At 43.2% G+C, this 17,609-nt stretch overlaps 1 protein-coding gene across 2 annotated transcripts in view; it reads right to left on the bottom strand.

Moving 5' to 3' along the window:
- Window positions 1-17,609, bottom strand: part of LOC138662140 (phosphatidylinositol 3,4,5-trisphosphate 5-phosphatase 2B-like) — a 148,513-nt gene that overhangs the window by 28,322 nt on the left and 102,582 nt on the right. For both annotated transcript variants that reach the window (XM_069747322.1, XM_069747323.1), the window contains exons 11-16: window positions 5,521-5,638; window positions 5,310-5,406; window positions 5,072-5,210; window positions 3,060-3,159; window positions 1,802-1,887; window positions 1,029-1,110 (exon numbers count right to left, since the gene is read on the bottom strand). In XM_069747322.1, coding sequence (XP_069603423.1) covers window positions 1,029-1,110; window positions 1,802-1,887; window positions 3,060-3,159; window positions 5,072-5,210; window positions 5,310-5,406; window positions 5,521-5,638 — 622 coding nt within the window. The remainder of the gene's footprint in view (window positions 1-1,028; window positions 1,111-1,801; window positions 1,888-3,059; window positions 3,160-5,071; window positions 5,211-5,309; window positions 5,407-5,520; window positions 5,639-17,609) is intronic.

The following is a 17,609-nucleotide window of genomic DNA, read 5'->3' as shown; positions in this document are numbered from 1 at the left end:
TACAGCTCCGTTCAATGTGTAGCATCTGCTGCTGAGTACTGCAGTACAGCTCCATTCAATATATAGTGTCTGCTGCTGAGTACTGCACTACAGCTCCATTCAATGTATAGCGTCTGCTGCTGAGTACTGCAGTACAGCTCCATTCAATGTATAGCGTCTGCTGCTGAATTCTACAGTACAGCTCCATTCAATGTATAGCGTCTGCTGCTGAGTACTACAGTACAGCTCCATTCAATGTATAGCGTCTGCTGCTGAGTACTACAGTACAGCTCCATTCAATATATAGCGTCTGCTGCTGAGTACTGCAGTACAGCTCCATTCAATATATAGCGTCTGCTGCTGAGTACTGCAGGACAGCTCCATTCAATATATAGCGTCTGCTGCTGAGTACTGCAGTAGAACTCTATTCAATGTGCAGTGTCTGCTGCTGAGTACTGCAGTACAGCTCCATTCAATATATAGCGTCTACTGCTGAGTACTGCAGTACAGCTCCATTCAATGTGTAGCGTCTGCTTTTGAGTACTGCAGTACAGCTCCATTCAATGTGTAGCGTCTGCTCCTGAGTACTGCATTACAGCTCCATTCAATGTATAGCGTCTACTGCTGAGTACTGCAGTACAGCTCCATTCAATGTGTAGCGTCTGCTTTTGAGTACTGCAGTACAGCTCCATTCAATGTGTAGCGTCTGCTCCTGAGTACTGCAGTACAGCTCCATTCAATGTGTAGCGTCTGCTCCTGAGTACTGCAGTACAGCTCCATTTAATAGGCAGCATCTGCTGCTGAGTACTGCAGTACAGCTCCATTCAATATGTAGCGTCTGCTGCTGAGTACTGCAGTACAGCTCCATTGAATATTTACATCCAGCTACCAGAGCTGCTAGCAGCTAATCGGTGGGGGTGTCAGGTGTTGGACCCACACCAATCTGATTTTGATGTCCTATTTAATGAAAGGTATCAATATAATATGCCTGAAAAACCCCTTTAGGGGATATCTTAAACGCAAGCCAATGTTTATTTTTTTCATCTTACCATAAGAGGTACATTTAACCTCAGTGCCTGGGTATGATGTCCACAGAATACGATCACTCCAGGATGGTGAAAATATTCTGGTCTTTATAAAAAACAAATTGAACAGAGTGAAAACTATTAGAAGCCTATTTATTATTGATATGATCAAGCAACCCTTGCCAACTTGACTTTTTATGTTTTTCTGGACAGCTTATCAAAAAATCATGGACAGACAAAAAATGTTATGGACACATTTGAAAACCATAAAAAATCATTATAATTATAAGTGATAGATGCCTACAGCCCATAATTCTGATATGAAGACATCAGCCGCACTCACTGGAAATTGTAATATTATGACAATTGCAGTCATAATAATCTGTATAACCAGGTTCATAAGGGTCCCATCTGTCAGGCTGCAACTAATCACATATGTATGGCATATGGATTGTAAGAAAATCACTTTATACTACAAAGCTCTTGGCATCAGTTGTATTGCACTCTCAGTGATTACTTTCTTCAGCATCTCTGAAGTTTTTTAAATGTACACAAACTTCTGCTGTCACCAAAAGTTTTTCAACCTATAGTTTTCATTGCCTTGATTTATTTTTACTTTTATGATTTCAAATAAAGGAAACAAAACTGCACCTTTTGTTGTTTTAACCAAGATGCAGGAACATTTCATACTACTAAATCACATTTTTTTCTTAATAATTCAGATATGGATAATAGATAGATGGACACATTAAGAAGTAGCAGAGAAAAAATGTAGAAATTCAGTAAATTAGTCTCACTCCAGTTTTCTTTGCTTTCTGCAAATCATATGAACGGGAACCTCTCTCGTAGCGACAAGTGGGTGGAAATGCGATTGGATGCTCCTCTGAAAAAGAAATAATAATAACAATAAAGGAGGGTTCAAGTTATGTTAACTCCTTACTGACAGAGCCAATTTTAACCTTAATGACCAGGCCAAATTTTTAAAATATGACCAGTGTCACTTTATGAGGTAATAACTCTGGAATATGACAGACAATACCCCAAAGTGACACCATTCTAAAATCTGCACCCCTCAAAACCACAATCAAGAAGTTTATTAACCCTTCAGGTGCGTCACAGAAACTAAAGCGATGTGGAAGGAATTTCCCAAAAACTTTACTTTAGCCCCAATTTTTTTTATTTTTGCAAGGGTTGCAGGTGAAAATAGACCCCAACATTTATTGTGCAATTTCTCTTGAGTACACCAATACCCCATATGTGAGGGAAAACTATTGTGTGGATGCCCGTAGGGCTCTGAAGGGAAGGAGCACCGTTTGAATTTTGGAGCACAAAAATGGCTGTCATCGAGAGTAGATGCCATGTCGCGTTTGTAGAGCCCCTAATGTGCTTAAAAAGTTGAATCCCCACACAAGTGACCCCTTTATGGAAACTAGAACGCTCAAAGAATGTATCTAGATGTATGGTGAGCACCTTGAACCCCCGGTGTTTCACAGAACTTTATAACGTAGAGCCAAAAATGAAAAAAATAATTTTTCCCACAAAAATGTACTTTCACAAGTGTAACAGCAGAAAGTGGAACCCAAAATTTGTTGTGCAATTTCTCCTGAGTTGAGTCCTCCCATACCCCATATGTGGGGGAAAAACTATTGTATGAGTGCACAGCTAGGCTCGAAAAAGAAGTGAGTTATTTTGGAACGTAGACTTTATAAAATGGTCTGCGGGAGTCCTGTCACATTTTGAGAGCTTCTGATTTGCCTAAACAGTGAAAAGAAACCCACAAGTGACCCCATTTTGGAAACTTTACCCCTCATAGATTTTATCCAGGGGTATGGTGAGCATTTTGAACCCACAGTACGTACTACACAGAATAGAATAACATTATGTCATCATATTGAAAATTTTCATTTTTTTCCTGAAAATGTAGTTTTAGCCGCAAGTTTGAAATTTTCACAATGGATAATAGGTGAAAATGGAACCCATAATTTGTTACGCAATTTATTCTGAATGCGATGGTACTCCATATATATAGTAGTAGAACAGTGTTAAACTTCTCACTGAATCCCAGGAAGATTTTCTTCTTTTCACGTTCTTGGTTCAGTTGATCCACCGGAAGCAATAGTTGGTGCTGACCACTGTAGATGCACTGCAGAACATCCTACATGCAAGGAACAAAAAACTCTGGATCAGGTGTAAGAATAATTGACACAAAAAATGGCTTATGGCTTACTGCAGAATATTATAGGATTGAATTGAGAAACTGAAATGTACCCTCCAGAGAGCAGAACATGAAGTTTGGGAAGTGTAGGCACTGTGCATAGGCACTAGGATAGGGCAACAGATTGTTCAATCAACACAATCCACATTTGGAAGTCATTCTGTCACGCCATTAACGGCGATAAAGGGGAAGGACGGCTTACTGGGACACGCACCTGTCCCTGCCACTATAATGGGGCCTTGACTTTCCCTTATCTCAGGGGTTCCTATAATGGTTAGGATGCATGAGCCGCCAGCATATCCCTGTCTCCTGTGCAGGCCCTATCAGTGGCCCCCTCTCCCCCCCCAAGGGAGGTGGACTGCACCAATGTATAAATACGACAATTAAACAGGATATGCAGACAAGGTAACTAAAATCTCAAACTCACCAAATGCTCACACAACCACAGAGGAAACACAGAGAAGGGAAGAGAAGGAAAAAACTAGGAAGGAAAACAGGTTTAATATGCAACCAAAACAGCAGACACCAATCTCTGTAAATAAACCTCCAAGCTCCTAACACCGCGCTCCTTCCCACTCCAAGCCAGGCAGCAGAACTGATCACTGACAAGAGTTGTAGTCAAAGCTGACTCTATATAGGAGCGGAGATTACAAAAACCAAATCAGCTGAGAGACCAAGCTCTCAGTAACTTCAGTAACAAGGTTTAACTCCTGCCCTGCTGGCATAAGACAGCCAGGTCAGAATTCAGGAGAAGAGCTTCTGTTCATCGTGTGTGAACGAGGCCCAGACCGCTGCGGTTTCCTTGAACCTCTCTGTTGCGGTAGCCCCGTAACACATTCACTTTAGAACATTTTTGTTAGCCACATTGGATTTTTTTGCTATAAAGGGAATGTATCACCAGAAAAAGGGGGAGCAGTGGAGCTGTGACATTTCCTATTTTGATTGGTGGATATGCTGTGTAACTGTGTATAGAGGTGTTACCTGTCATTGTAATCCTGCCTCTGATGATAATGAGCTTGTTGAAAACTCTTCCTGAAAGGACAGGAACTATGTGTCTAAAATAGCCCCAGTATGTGTCTACAATTAGTTCCAACGTGAAAATTGCAAGATTACTACATTTGTTTTTTAAAATGAAATTTGTGATATAAAAAAATTACTTAGATTTTTGAAAAATTATATGTAACACAAAAACCTGACTTAAAGGGAACCTGTCACCTCCAAAATCGAAGATGAGCTAAGCCCACCAGCATCAGGGGCTTATCTACAGCATTCTGGAATCCTGTAGATAAGCCCCCGTTGTATCCTGAGAGATGAGAAAAAGAGGTTAGATTATACTCACCCAGGGGCGGTCCCGCTGCAGTCCAGTTCGATGGGCGTCGCGGTCCGGTCTGGGGCCTCCCATCTTCTTACGATGATGTCCAGCGCTGTTGAGGGCAGAGCAAAATACTGCAGTGAGCAGGCCCCGGGAAAGGTCAGAGAGGCCTGTCACCTGCGCACTGCAGTACTTTGCTCTGCCCTCAACAGGGCAGATAAAGTACGCCTGCGCCAGAGCCGCAGCGTGAAGACAAGAAGAGGACGCCATCCTATGAAGATAGGAGGCCCCGGACAGGACCACGACGCCCATCGGATCGGGCCGCCCACCAGGTGAGTATAATCTAACCTCTTTTTCTCATCTTTCAGGATACATCGGGGGCTTATCTACAGCATTCGAGAATGCTGTAGATAAGCCCCTGATGCTGGTGGGATTAGTTCATCTTCGATTTTGGGGGTGACAGGTTCCCTTTAAACAATAGGCTATTTTATGAGGACACGTTCCCTTTTAGACTATCAGTAGACAGTTCTCTGACTATACCTGAAAAGGCATGTCTAGTTTATAGTTTAAATCGCCAGCCCAAAACAGGTATGTTAGTCTCAGAGGCAGCTGGAAGCTTCTTAAAGTTTCATCTCCAAGTGTTAGACCTCGTAGGATATCCCCAAATTTCTGGTTCCTCCTGCAACAATTGATCTGATAAGGACAAGACTCTGAGAATCAGAACAACATGCAATGAGAAATACAGTATATATACCCATACAAAGATGGATCTACTCACTTTTGGACTTTCTCTATTCCAGACATAAGGTGACAATTAACAAAACCCAATGACACCAGGTTGAAATTGAAGGAGACACCAACAGCACCTCTGATACCTACAATAATTATTATATCATTACTATGGACAATGAGATCATTAGGTTTTTTCCATTATATATGTGATAATGAACACATTGTAGGATCAGATTATCCCGTGTTGAGAGTCATACCTAAGGTGTTGCTGATCCCCGTTCTCACAGTTGATGTATGCACATTTGAGATGAAATATTCATATTCTTCTCTTACCAGTAATGCAAGTTTTATCCCACCAAGGGAGTGAACACAAACCTTGGTAGAAAAAGAAGGTAAACCACTGAAATGTCTTAGTGAACACACAAGCTGAACATACGTACATTTCATTCCTTCATGTAACCTAAATTAGAGGTGTAAAAGGGTTGTGCAACACTGAAAAGCATTTATCTAGATATTAATGGTTTAATTAAAAGCTATACAGCACCATGGAATTAATGGTGCTATATAAATAAGTAATAATAAATAGAGGAATACTCACCTTTATGCTCTGAAAGGCATGTCTGCAAAGGACCGCTGCATCCAATCACAGGTGACTAAAAGACCACAACATCTAATGTTTTTATTTTCTTTTTGCCACTTGTGATTAGCTGCAGTGGCCATGGTGGCTTCCAAAAAGAGCAGACATTGCTTACAGAGTCGGCAGAAACCCCAAGAAAAGCCTAAGTTGGATCTATGGAGGTGTTGAAAGGTGAGTATTACATAACTATAGAAAACGAGACATGGAAGAATCAAAATATTATACTGTACATTGACCTATTGAAACTAAACAAAAATGTGAAGTTCTTAGTTATTACTGTGATCAGAATGTATAATCACATTTGAAGTGACTTTGAGGGGCTCATGTGACAGAGAATACCCAAAAGTGACACCATTATAAAAATTGCATCCTTCAAACTGCTCAAAACCACATTCAAGAAGTTTATTAACCTTTCAGGTGCTTCACATGAATTAAAGCAATATCAAAGTAAAAAATTAAAATTTTCCCTTTTCCTACAAAATTGTTCTTTAGCCCCAAATTTAGCATTTTCACAAGGGTAACAGGAGAAAATGGACCATACCATTTGTTGTCCAATTTCTCCAGAATCCACTGATACCCCATATGTGGTGGAAAACTACTGTTTGGGCGCATGGCAGGGCTCGCAAGGGAAGGAACAACATTTGACTTTTGGAACACAAAATTGGCTGGAAAAGATAGCAAATTCCATGTTGCGTTTGGAGAGCCCCTGATGTGCCTAAAAAGTGGAAACCCCCACAAGTGACCCTATTTTGGAAACTAGACCCCTCAAAGAATTTATCTAGACGTGTGGTGAGAACCTTAAAACCCCAGGTGCTTCACAGATTTTTATAATGTTGAGCCGTGAAAATAAAAAAATCTAATTTTTCCTACAAAATTGTTGCTCCAATTTTTTTATATTCACAAGGGTAGCAAGAGAAAATGGACCTCAAAATTTGTTCAATTTCTCCTGAGTACACAGATACCCCATATGCAGTAGGAAATTACTGTTTGGACACACTGCCATGCTCCAAAAGGAAGGAACAGGGATCCTCTGTGTACCTGAGAGAAAGAAAAATCATTGGTGGACACTGAGATCCTCCTACAAACTCCTGTGTCTCCTGCAATCCAGTCCTGTGCTGTCTGTGGGCTGGTTGCTGCGTAATTGATCTGTGATCACAGCAGCAGCAGTCCCCAGGGACAGTGACGCCAATGCTGATTGGGCGCATGGCTCAGGTGACATAACCAGGTCACATGAGCCCTGGGAATGTGAGTGCCAACACAGCTGGAACGGTGTCGGCAAGGGAGGTGAATAAAGGTGTTATTATTTTAACAGGACCTAACATGGGGAACGAGAAGAGGTTGTCCAAGTAGTGGGCAACCACTTTAACCCCTTTACCCCCAAGGGTGGTTTGCACGTTAATGACCAGGCCAATTTTTACAATTCTGACCACTGTCCCTTTATGAGGTTATAACTCCGAAACGCTTCAACGGATCCTGGTGATTCTGACATTGTTTTCTCGTGACATATTGTACTTCATGATAGTGGTAAAATTTCTTTGATAGTACCTGCGTTTATTTGTGAAAAAAACGGAAATTTGGCGAAAATTTTGAAAATTTCGCAATTTTCAAACTTTGAATTTTTATGCAATTAAATCACAGAGATATGTCACACAAAATACTTAATAAGTAACATTTCCCACATGTCTCCTTTACATCAGCATAATATTGGAACCAATTTTTTTTTTTGTTAGGGAGTTATAAGGGTTAAAAGTTGACCAGCAATTTCTCATTTTTACAACACCATTTTTTTTTAGGGACCACGTCTCATTTGAAGTCATTTTGAGGGGTCTATATGATAGAAAATGCCCAAGTGTGACACCATTCTAAAAACTGCACCCCTCAAGGTGCTCAAAACCACATTCAAGAAGTTTATTAACCCTTCAGGTGTTTAATAGGAATTTTTGGAATGTTTAAATAAAAATGAACATTTAACTTTTTTACACAAAAAATTTACTGCAGCTCCAATTTGTTTTATTTTACCAAGGGTAACAGGAGAAATTGGACCCAAAAAGTTGTTGTCCAATTTGTCCTGAGTACGCTGATACCCCATATGTGGCAGTAAACCACTGTTTGGGCGCATGGGAGAGCTCGGAAGGGAAGGAGCGCTATTTGACTTTTCAATGCAAAATTGACAGGAATTGAGATGGGACGCCATGTTGCGTTTGGAGAGCCACTGATGTGCCTAAACATTGAAACCCCCCACAAGTGACACCATTTTGGAAAGTAGACCCCCTAAGGAACTTATCTGGATGTGTGGTGAGCACTTTGACCCACCAAGTGCTTCACAGAAGTTTATAATGGAGAACCGTAAAAATAAAAAATCATATTTTTTCACAAAAATTATATTTTTGCCCCCAATTTTTTATTTTTCCAAGGGTAAGAGAAGAAATTGGACCTCAAAAGTTGTTGTCCAATTTGTCCTGAGTACGCTGATACCCCATATGTGGCAGTAAACCACTGTTTGGGCGCATGGGAGAGCTCGGAAGGGAAGGAGCGCAGTTTGACTTTTCAATGCAAAATTGACAGAAATTGAGATGGGACGCCATGTTGCGTTTGGAGAGCCACTGATGTGCCTAAACATTGAAACCCCCCACAAGTGACACCATTTTGGAAAGTAGACCCCCTAAGGAACTTATCTAGAGGTGTGGTGAGCACTTTGACCCACCAAGTGCTTCACAGAAGTTTATAATGCAGAACCGTAAAAATAAAAAATCATATTTTTTCACAAAAATTATATTTTTGCCCCCAATTTTTTATTTTTCCAAGGGTAAGAGAAGAAATTGGACCTCAAAAGTTGTTGTCCAATTTGTCCCGAGTACGCTGATACCCCATATGTGGCAGTAAACCACTGTTTGGGCGCATGGGAGAGCTCGGAAGGGAAGGAGCGCCGTTTGACTTTTCAATGCAAAATTGACAGGAATTGAGATGGGACGCCATGTTGCGTTTGGAGAGCCACTGATGTGCCTAAACATTGAAACCCCCCACAAGTGACACCATTTTGGAAAGTAGACCCCCTAAGGAACTTATCTGGATGTGTGGTGAGCACTTTGACCCACCAAGGGCTTCACAGAAGTTTATAATGCAGAGCCATAAAAATAAAACAAAATTTTTTTCCCACAAAAATTATTTTTTAGCCCCCAGTTTTGTATTTTCCCTAGGGTAACAGGAGAAATTGGACCCCAAAAGTTGTTGTCCAATTTGTCCTGAGTACGCTGATACCCCATATGTGGGGGGGAACCACCGTTTGGGCGCATGGGATGGTTCGGAAGGGAAGGAGCGCCATTTGGAATGCAGACTTAGATGGAATGGTCTGCAGGCGTCACATTGCGTTTGCAGAGCCCCTAATGTACCTAAACAGTAGAAACCCCCCACAAGTGACACCATTTTGGAAAGTAGACCCCCTAAGGAACTCATCTTGATGTGTTGTGAGAGCTTTGAACCCCCAAGTATTTCACTACAGTTTATAACGCAGAGCCGTGCAAATAAAAAATATTTTTTTTTCCACAAAAATTATATTTTAGCCCCCAGTTTTGTATTTTTCCAAGGTTAGCAGGAGAAATTGGACCCTAAATGTTGTTGTCCAATTTGTCCTGAGTACGCTGATACCCGATATGTGGGGGGGAACCACCGTTTGGGCGCATGGGAGGGCTCGGAAGGGAAGGAGCATCATTTGGAATGCAGACTTAGATGGATTGGTCTGCAGGCGTCACATTGCGTTTGCAGAGCCCCTAATGTACCTAAACAGTAGAAACCCCCCACAAGTGACCCCATATTGGAAACTAGACCCCTCAATGAACTTATCTAGATGTGTTGTGAGAACTTTGAACCCCCAAGTGTTTCACTACAGTTTATAACGCAGAGCCGTGAAAATAAAAAATCTTTTTGTTTTCCCACAAAAATTATTTTTTAGCCCCCAGTTTTGTATTTTCCCAAGGGTAACAGGAGAAATTGGTCCACAAAAGTTGTTGTCCAATTTGTCCTGAGTACGCTGATACCCCATATGTTGGGGTAAACCCCTGTTTGGGCACACAGGAGAGCTCGGAAGGGAAGGAGCACTGTTTTACTTTTTCAACGCAGAATTGGCTGGAATTGAGATCGGACGCCATGTCGTGTTTGGAGAGCCCCTGATGTGCCGAAACAGTGGAAACCCCCCAATTATAACTGAAACCCTAATCTAAACACACCCCTAACCCTAATTCCAATGGTAACCCTAACCACACCTCTAACCCTGACACACCCCTAACCCTAATCCCAACCCTATTCCCAACTGTAAATGTAATCTAAACCCTAACCCTAACTTTAGCCCCAACCCTAACTGTAGCCCCAACCCTAACCCTAACCCTAGCCCTAACCCTAGCCCTAACCCTAGCCCTAACCCTAACCCTAGCCCTAACCCTAACCCTAGCCCTAACCCTAGCCCTAACCCTAACCCTAGCCCTAACCCTAGCCCTAACCCTAGCCCTAACCCTAACCCTAGCCCTAACCCTAGCCCTAACCCTAGCCCTAACCCTAACCCTAGCCCTAACCCTAGCCCTAACCCTAGCCCTAGCCCTAACCCTAGCCCTAACCCTAGCCCTAACCCTAGCCCTAACCCTAGCCCTAACCCTAACCCTAATCCTAGCCCTAACCCTAGCCCTAATGGGAAAATGGAAATAAATACATTTTTTTTTATTTTTCCCTAACTAAGGGGGTGATGAAGGGGGGTTTGATTTACTTTTATAGCGGATTTTTATGATTGGCAGCCGTCACACACTGAAAGACCCTTTTTATTGCAAAAAATATTTTTTGCAATACCACATTTTGAGAGCTATAATTTTTCCATATTTTGGTCCACAGAGTCATGTGAGGTCTTGTTTTTTGCGGGACGAGTTGACGTTTTTATTGAAAACATTTTTGGGCACGTGACATTTTTTTATCGCTTTTTATTCCGATTTTTGTGAGGAAGAATGACCAAAAGCCAGCTATTCATGAATTTCTATTGGGGGAGGCGTTTATACCGTTCTGCGTTTGGTAAAATTGATAAATCAGTTTTATTCTTCGGGTCAGTACGATTACAGCGATACCTCATTTATATCATTTTTTTATGGTTTGGTGCTTTTATACGATAAAAACTATTTTACAGAAAAAATAATTATTTTTGCATCGCTTTATTCTCAGGACTATAACTTTTTTATTTTTTTGCTGATGATGCTGTATGGCGGCTCTTTTTTTGCGGGACAATATGACGCTTTCAGCGGTACCATGGTTATTTATATCTGTCCTTTTGATCGCGTGTTATTCCACTTTTTGTTCGGCGGTATGATAATAAAGCGTTGTTTTTTGCCTCGTTTTTTTTTTTTTTTTCTTACGGTGTTTACTGAAGGGGTTAACTAGTGGGACAGTTTTATAGGACGGGTCGTTACGGACGCGGCGATACTAAATATGTGTACTTTTATTGTTTGTTTTTTTTTATTTAGATGAAGAAATGTATTTATGGGAATAATATTTTTTTTTTTTTTTCATTATTTTGGAATATTTTTTTTTATTTTTTTTACACATTTGGAAAATTTTTTTTTTACTTTTTTACTTTGTCCCAGGGGGGGACATCACAGATCAGTGATCTGACAGTTTGCACAGCACTCTGTCAGATCACTGATCTGACATGCAGCGCTGCAGCCTTCACAGTGCCTGCTCTAAGCAGGCTCTGTGAAGCCACCTCCCTCCCTGCAGGACCCGGATCTGCGGCCATCTTGGATCCGGGGCTCGAGCAGGGAGGGAGGTGAGGAGACCCTCGCAGCAACGCGATCACATCGCGTTGCTGCGGGGGGCTCAGGGAAGCCCGCAGGGAGCCCCCTCCCTGCGCGGTGCTTCCCTGCACCGCCGGCACATCGCGATCATCTTTGATCGCGGTGTGCCAGGGGTTAATGTGCCGGGGGCGGTCCGTGACCGCTCCTGGCACATAGTGCCGGATGTCAGCTGCGATAAGCAGCTGACACCCGGCCGCGATCGGCCGCGCTCCCCCCGTGAGCGCGGCCGATCGGCTATGACGTACTATCCCGTCCAGGGTCAGATAAGCCCAGGGCACCTCGACGGGATAGTACGTCTAAGGTCATAGAGGGGTTAAATAAGGAACAAAGACATATGCATCATTTTCATGGATTATGGAGCAAGTACAGAAAGGTCACAGAGAATCTAACAGAGTGACACTGAATAAATCATAACTCAATATTAAAATATGACCAGCAAAAATAGATGTACTATAAAGGCAAACTATGCAGCCTGTTGTGAATTCCGTTCTTGGGCTTCCTCCGGTGGTTGTAAATGGCACTTTTGTGAATTCTGCCCTTGGGCTCCCTCTGGTGGTTTTGAGTGGAACTGCCGCTCCTTGGGTTTAGCTTTAGCAGCTGCTTTCACTAATCGTCTCTCCTGGCTCTGCTATTTAACCTGGCTCTAGTCTTCAGCCTATGCCACTTGTCAATGTTCTCTGGCTGGATTCACATCTCTGCTTGGATTCTCCTGGTTTCCTGACCAGTTCTGCAAAGATAAGTTCTGGCTTTGCTCATTTCAGTCCACATGTTGTGGACTTATTGTTCTGTGCATTCTATTTTTGTCCAGCTTGTCATTATGGATTTTTTCTGTTAGCTGGAAGCTCTGGGAAGCAGATTTACCCTCCACACCTTTAGTCAGGTGTGGAGATTTTGTAATCTCTGTGTGGATTGTTTTGTAGTTTTTATACTGACCGCACAGTATCCTTTCCTGTCCTATCTATCAAGCTAGACTGGCCTCCTATGCTAAAATCTGATTTCATCTCTGCGTATGTTATTTTCCCCTCCTCTCACCGTCAATATTTGTGGGGGGCTATCTTTCCTTTGGGGATTTTCTCTGAGGCAAGATAGGTTTCCTGTTTCTATCTTTAGGGGAAGTTAGATCTTAGGCTGTGCCGAGGGGTCTAGGGAGCGTCAGGTACCCCCCACGGCTATTTCTAGTTGCGCTGCTAGGTTCAGGGTCTGCGGTCAGTACAGATACCACCTCCTTCAGAGCTTGTCTCATGTTGTTCCTAAACCACCAGATCATAACAGTACAAGTGGCCAAAAATGAATTAAATGTATCTCAAAAGAAGGAAAAGAAAGTTCTGAACCATTTTATTTTCTGTGCTCTGGTTTGCCTCTTTTTTCCTCTTGATATCTGGGTGGTGCAGGATATATGCTCTGGCATGGATGTTCAGGGTTTGTTTTCTCGTGTGGATCAACTGGCTGCAAGAGTACAGAGTATCCAGGACTATGTTGTCCAGACTCCAGCTTTAGAGCCCAGAATTCCTACTCCGGATTTGTTCTTTGGGGACAGATCCAAGTTTTTGAACTTTAAAAATAACTGCAAATTGTTTTTTGCTTTGAAACCCCGTTCTTCAGGTGATCCCATTCAGCAGGTGAAAATCATCATATCCCTGCTGCGTGGTGATCCGCAAGACTGGGCTTTTTCTCTTGAAACATGGAATCCGGCATTATTGAATGTAGATGCATTTTTTCAAGCGCTCGGATTATTGTATGACAAACCTAGCTCTGTAGAGCATGCTGAGAAAACACTGTTGGCCCTGTGTCAAGGTCAGGAAGCAGCAGAGTTATACTGCCAGAAATTTTGAAAATGGTCTGTGTTCACTAAATGGAATGAAGAGGCTCTTGCTGCTATTTTCAGAAAAGGTCTTTCTGAAACCCTTAAAGATGTTATGGTGGGCTTTCCTACGCCTGCCGGTTTGAACGAATCTATGTCTCTAGCCATTCAGATTGATCGGCGTCTGCGCGAGCGCAAAGCTGTGCACCATATGGCAGTATCCTCTGAGCATAGTCCTGAACCTATGCAATGTGATAGGATTTTGACTAGAATAGAACGGCAGGAATTCAGACGTCAGAATAGGCTGTGTTTTTACTGTGGTGATTCTGCTCATGTTATCTCTGATTGCCCTAAGCGTACTAAGAGAGTCGCTAGGTCTGTTACCATTAGTACGATACAGCCTAAATTTCTCTTATCTGTGACCCTGATTTGCTCATTGTCGTCCTTTTCTGTCATGGCATTTGTGGATTCAGGCGCTGCCCTGAACTTAATGGACTTAGAATTCGCCAGGCGCTGTGGTTTTTCCTTGCAGTCTTTGGCGAGCCCTATTCCTTTGAGGGGCATTGATGCTACACCCTTGGCTAAGGATAAACCTCAGTACTGGACACAGATGACTATGTACATGGCTCCTGCACATCAGGAAGATTGCCGTTTTCTGGTGTTGCATAACCTGCATGATGTTGTTGTGCTGGGATTTCCATGGTTACAGGAACATAATCCGGTGCTGGATTGGAAAACTATGTCTGTGACTAGTTGGGGTTGTCAAGGGGTGCATAGTGACGTTCCTTTGATGTCAATTTCCTCTTCCCCCTCTTCTGAGGTCCCTGAGTTTTTGTCGGATTTCCAGGATGTATTTGATGAGCCCAAGTCCAGTTCCCTTCCTCCACATAGGGACTGTGATTGTGCTATTAACTTGATTCCTGGTTGTAAGTTCCCTAAGGGCCGACTTTTCAATCTGTCTGTTCCAGAGCATGCCGCCATGCGGAGCTATGTTAAGGAATCTTTGGAGAAAGGGCATATTCGGCCCTCTTCGTCACCATTGGGAGCGGGTTTCTTTTTTGTTGCTAAGAAGGATGGCTCCTTGAGACCCTGTATTGATTATCGTCTTCTTAATAAGATCACGGTCAAATTCCAATACCCCTTGCCTTTGCTTACTGATTTGTTTGCTCAGATTAAGGGGGCTAGTTGGTTTACTAAGATTGACCTCCGAGGGGCATATAATCTTGTTCGTATTAAACAGGGTGACGAATGGAAAACTGCATTTAATACGCCCGAAGGCCATTTTGAATACCTTGTCATGCCATTTGGACTCTCTAATGCTCCATCTGTGTTCCAGTCTTTCATGCATGATATTTTCCGCAATTATCTTGATAAATTCATGGTCGTATATTTGGATGATATTTTGATTTTTTCCAATGATTGGGAGTCTCATGTGAAGCAGGTCAGGACGGTGTTCCAGATCCTTCGTGATAATGCTTTATTTGTGAAGGGGTCTAAGTACCTATTCGGAGTTCAGAAGGTCTCTTTTTTGGGTTTTGTTTTTTCTCCCTCGTCTATAGAAATGGATCCTGTTAAGGTCCAAGCTATTCATGACTGGATCCAACCCACATCTGTGAAGGGTCTTCAAAAATTTTTGGGCTTTGCTAATTTCTATCGCCGTTTCATTGCCAACTTTTCCAGTGTGGTTAAGCCCCTTACTGATTTGACGAAGAAGGGCGCTGATGTGACGAATTGGTTCTCTGAGGCTGTTGAGGCCTTTCAAGAGCTTAAACGCCGATTTACTTCTGCCCCTGTGTTGCGTCAACCGGATGTTTCTCCTCCTTTTCAGGTTGAGGTCGACGCTTCTGAGATTGGGGCAGGGGCCGTCTTGTCTCAGAGGGAGTCTGATGGTTCTTTGATGAAACCGTGTGCTTTTTTTTTCCAGAAAGTTTTCGCCTGTGGAACGCAATTATGATGTCGGCAATCGGGAGTTGTTGGCTATGAAGTGGGCGTTTGAGGAGTGGCGACACTGGCTTGAGGGAGCTAAACACCGTGTTGTGGTCCTGACCGATCATAAGAATCTGATTTACCTCGAGTCGGCCAAGCGGCTGAATCCTAGACAGGCTCGATGGTCCCTGTTTTTCTCCCGTTTTGATTTTGTGGTCTCGTATCTTCCGGGATCTAAGAATGTTAAGGCTGATGCCCTCTCTAGGAGTTTTTCGCCTGATTCTCCTGGAGTTCTTGAGCCGGTTGGCATTCTTAAGGAGGGGGTGATTCTTTCTGCTATCTCCCCTGATTTGCACCGGGTGCTTCAGGAATTTCAGGCTGATAGGCCTGACCGCTGTCCTGTGGGGAAGCTGTTTGTTCCTGATAGATGGACAAGTAAGGTAATTTCTGAGGTTCATTGTTCAGTGTTGGCTGGTCATCCTGGGATTTTTGGTACCAGAGATTTGGTTGCTAGGTCCTTTTGGTGGCCTTCCTTGTCTCGCGATGTGCGTGCTTTTGTGCAGTCCTGTGGGACTTGCGCCCGGGCCAAGCCTTGCTGTTCCCACACTAGTGGGTTGCTTTTGCCTTTGCCGGTCCCTGAGAGGCCCTGGACGCATATTTCCATGGATTTTATTTCGGATCTTCCTGTTTCCCAGAAGATGTCTGTTATCTGGGTTGTTTGTCAACGGTTCTCTAAAATGGTCCATTTGGTACCTTTGCCTAAGTTGCCTTCCTCCTCAGATCTGGTTCCATTGTTTTTTCAGCATGTGGTTCGTTTGCATGGCATTCCGGAGAATATTGTGTCTGACAGAGGTTCTCAGTTTGTCTCTAGATTTTGGCGGGCCTTTTGTGCTAGGATGGGCATTGATTTGTCTTTTTCTTCGGCGTTTCATCCTCAGACTAATGGCCAAACTGAGCGAACTAATCAGACCTTGGAGACCTATTTGAGATGCTTTGTGTCTGCTGATCAGGATGATTGGGTGTCTTTCTTGCCGTTGGCCGAGTTTGCCCTTAATAATCGGGCTAGTTCGGCTACTTTGGTTTCACCTTTCTTTTGTAATTTTGGTTTTCATCCTCGTTTTTCTTCTGGGCAGGTTGAGCCTTCTGATTGTCCTGGTGTTGATTCTGTGGTGGACAGGCTACAGCAGATTTGGACTCATGTGGTGGACAATTTGACGTTGTCTCAGGAAAGGGCTCAACGTTTTGCTAACCGCCGTCGGCGTGTTGGTCCCCGGCTTTGTGTGGGGGATTTGGTTTGGTTGTCTTCTCGTCATGTTCCTATGAAGGTTTCTTCTCCTAAGTTTAAGCCTCGGTTTATTGGTCCTTATAAAATTTCTGAAATTATTAATCCGGTCTCTTTTCGTTTGGCTCTTCCAGCCTCTTTTGCCATTCATAATGTTTTCCATAGATCTTTGTTGCGGAGATATGTGGTGCCCGTTGTTCCCTCGGTTGACCCTCCTGCCCCGGTGTTGGTTGAGGGAGAGTTGGAATATGAGGTTGAGAAGATTTTGGATTCTCGTTTTTCGAGGCGGAGGCTCCAGTATCTTGTCAAGTGGAAGGGTTATGGCCAGGAGGATAATTCTTGGGTTGTTGCCTCCGATGTCCATGCTACCGATTTGGTTCGTGCTTTTCACTTGGCTCATCCTGATCGGCCTGGGGGCTCTGGTGAGGGTTCGGTGACCCCTCCTCAAGGGGGGGTACTGTTGTGAATTCCGTTCTTGGGCTCCCTCCGGTGGTTGTAAATGGTACTTTTGTGAATTCTGCCCTTGGGCTCCCTCTGGTGGTTTTGAGTGGAACTACCGCTCCTTGGGTTTAGCTTTAGCAGCTGCTTTCACTAATCGTCTCTCCTGGCTCTGCTATTTAACCTGGCTCTAGTCTTCAGCCTATGCCACTTGTCAATGTTCTCTGGCTGGATTCACATCTCTGCTTGGATTCTCCTGGTTTCCTGACCAGTTCTGCAAAGATAAGTTCTGGCTTTGCTCATTTCAGTCCACATGTTGTGGACTTATTGTTCTGTGCATTCTATTTTTGCCCAGCTTGTCATTATGGATTTTTTCTGTTAGCTGGAAGCTCTGGGAAGCAGATTTACCCTCCACACCTTTAGTCAGGTGTGGAGAT

Source organism: Ranitomeya imitator, chromosome 2 (assembly GCF_032444005.1).
Source record: "Ranitomeya imitator isolate aRanImi1 chromosome 2, aRanImi1.pri, whole genome shotgun sequence".
Lineage (NCBI taxonomy): Eukaryota > Metazoa > Chordata > Amphibia > Anura > Dendrobatidae > Ranitomeya > Ranitomeya imitator.
Note: the sequence above shows the minus strand (reverse complement) of the source record. Positions and strands in the feature narration are given on the sequence as shown.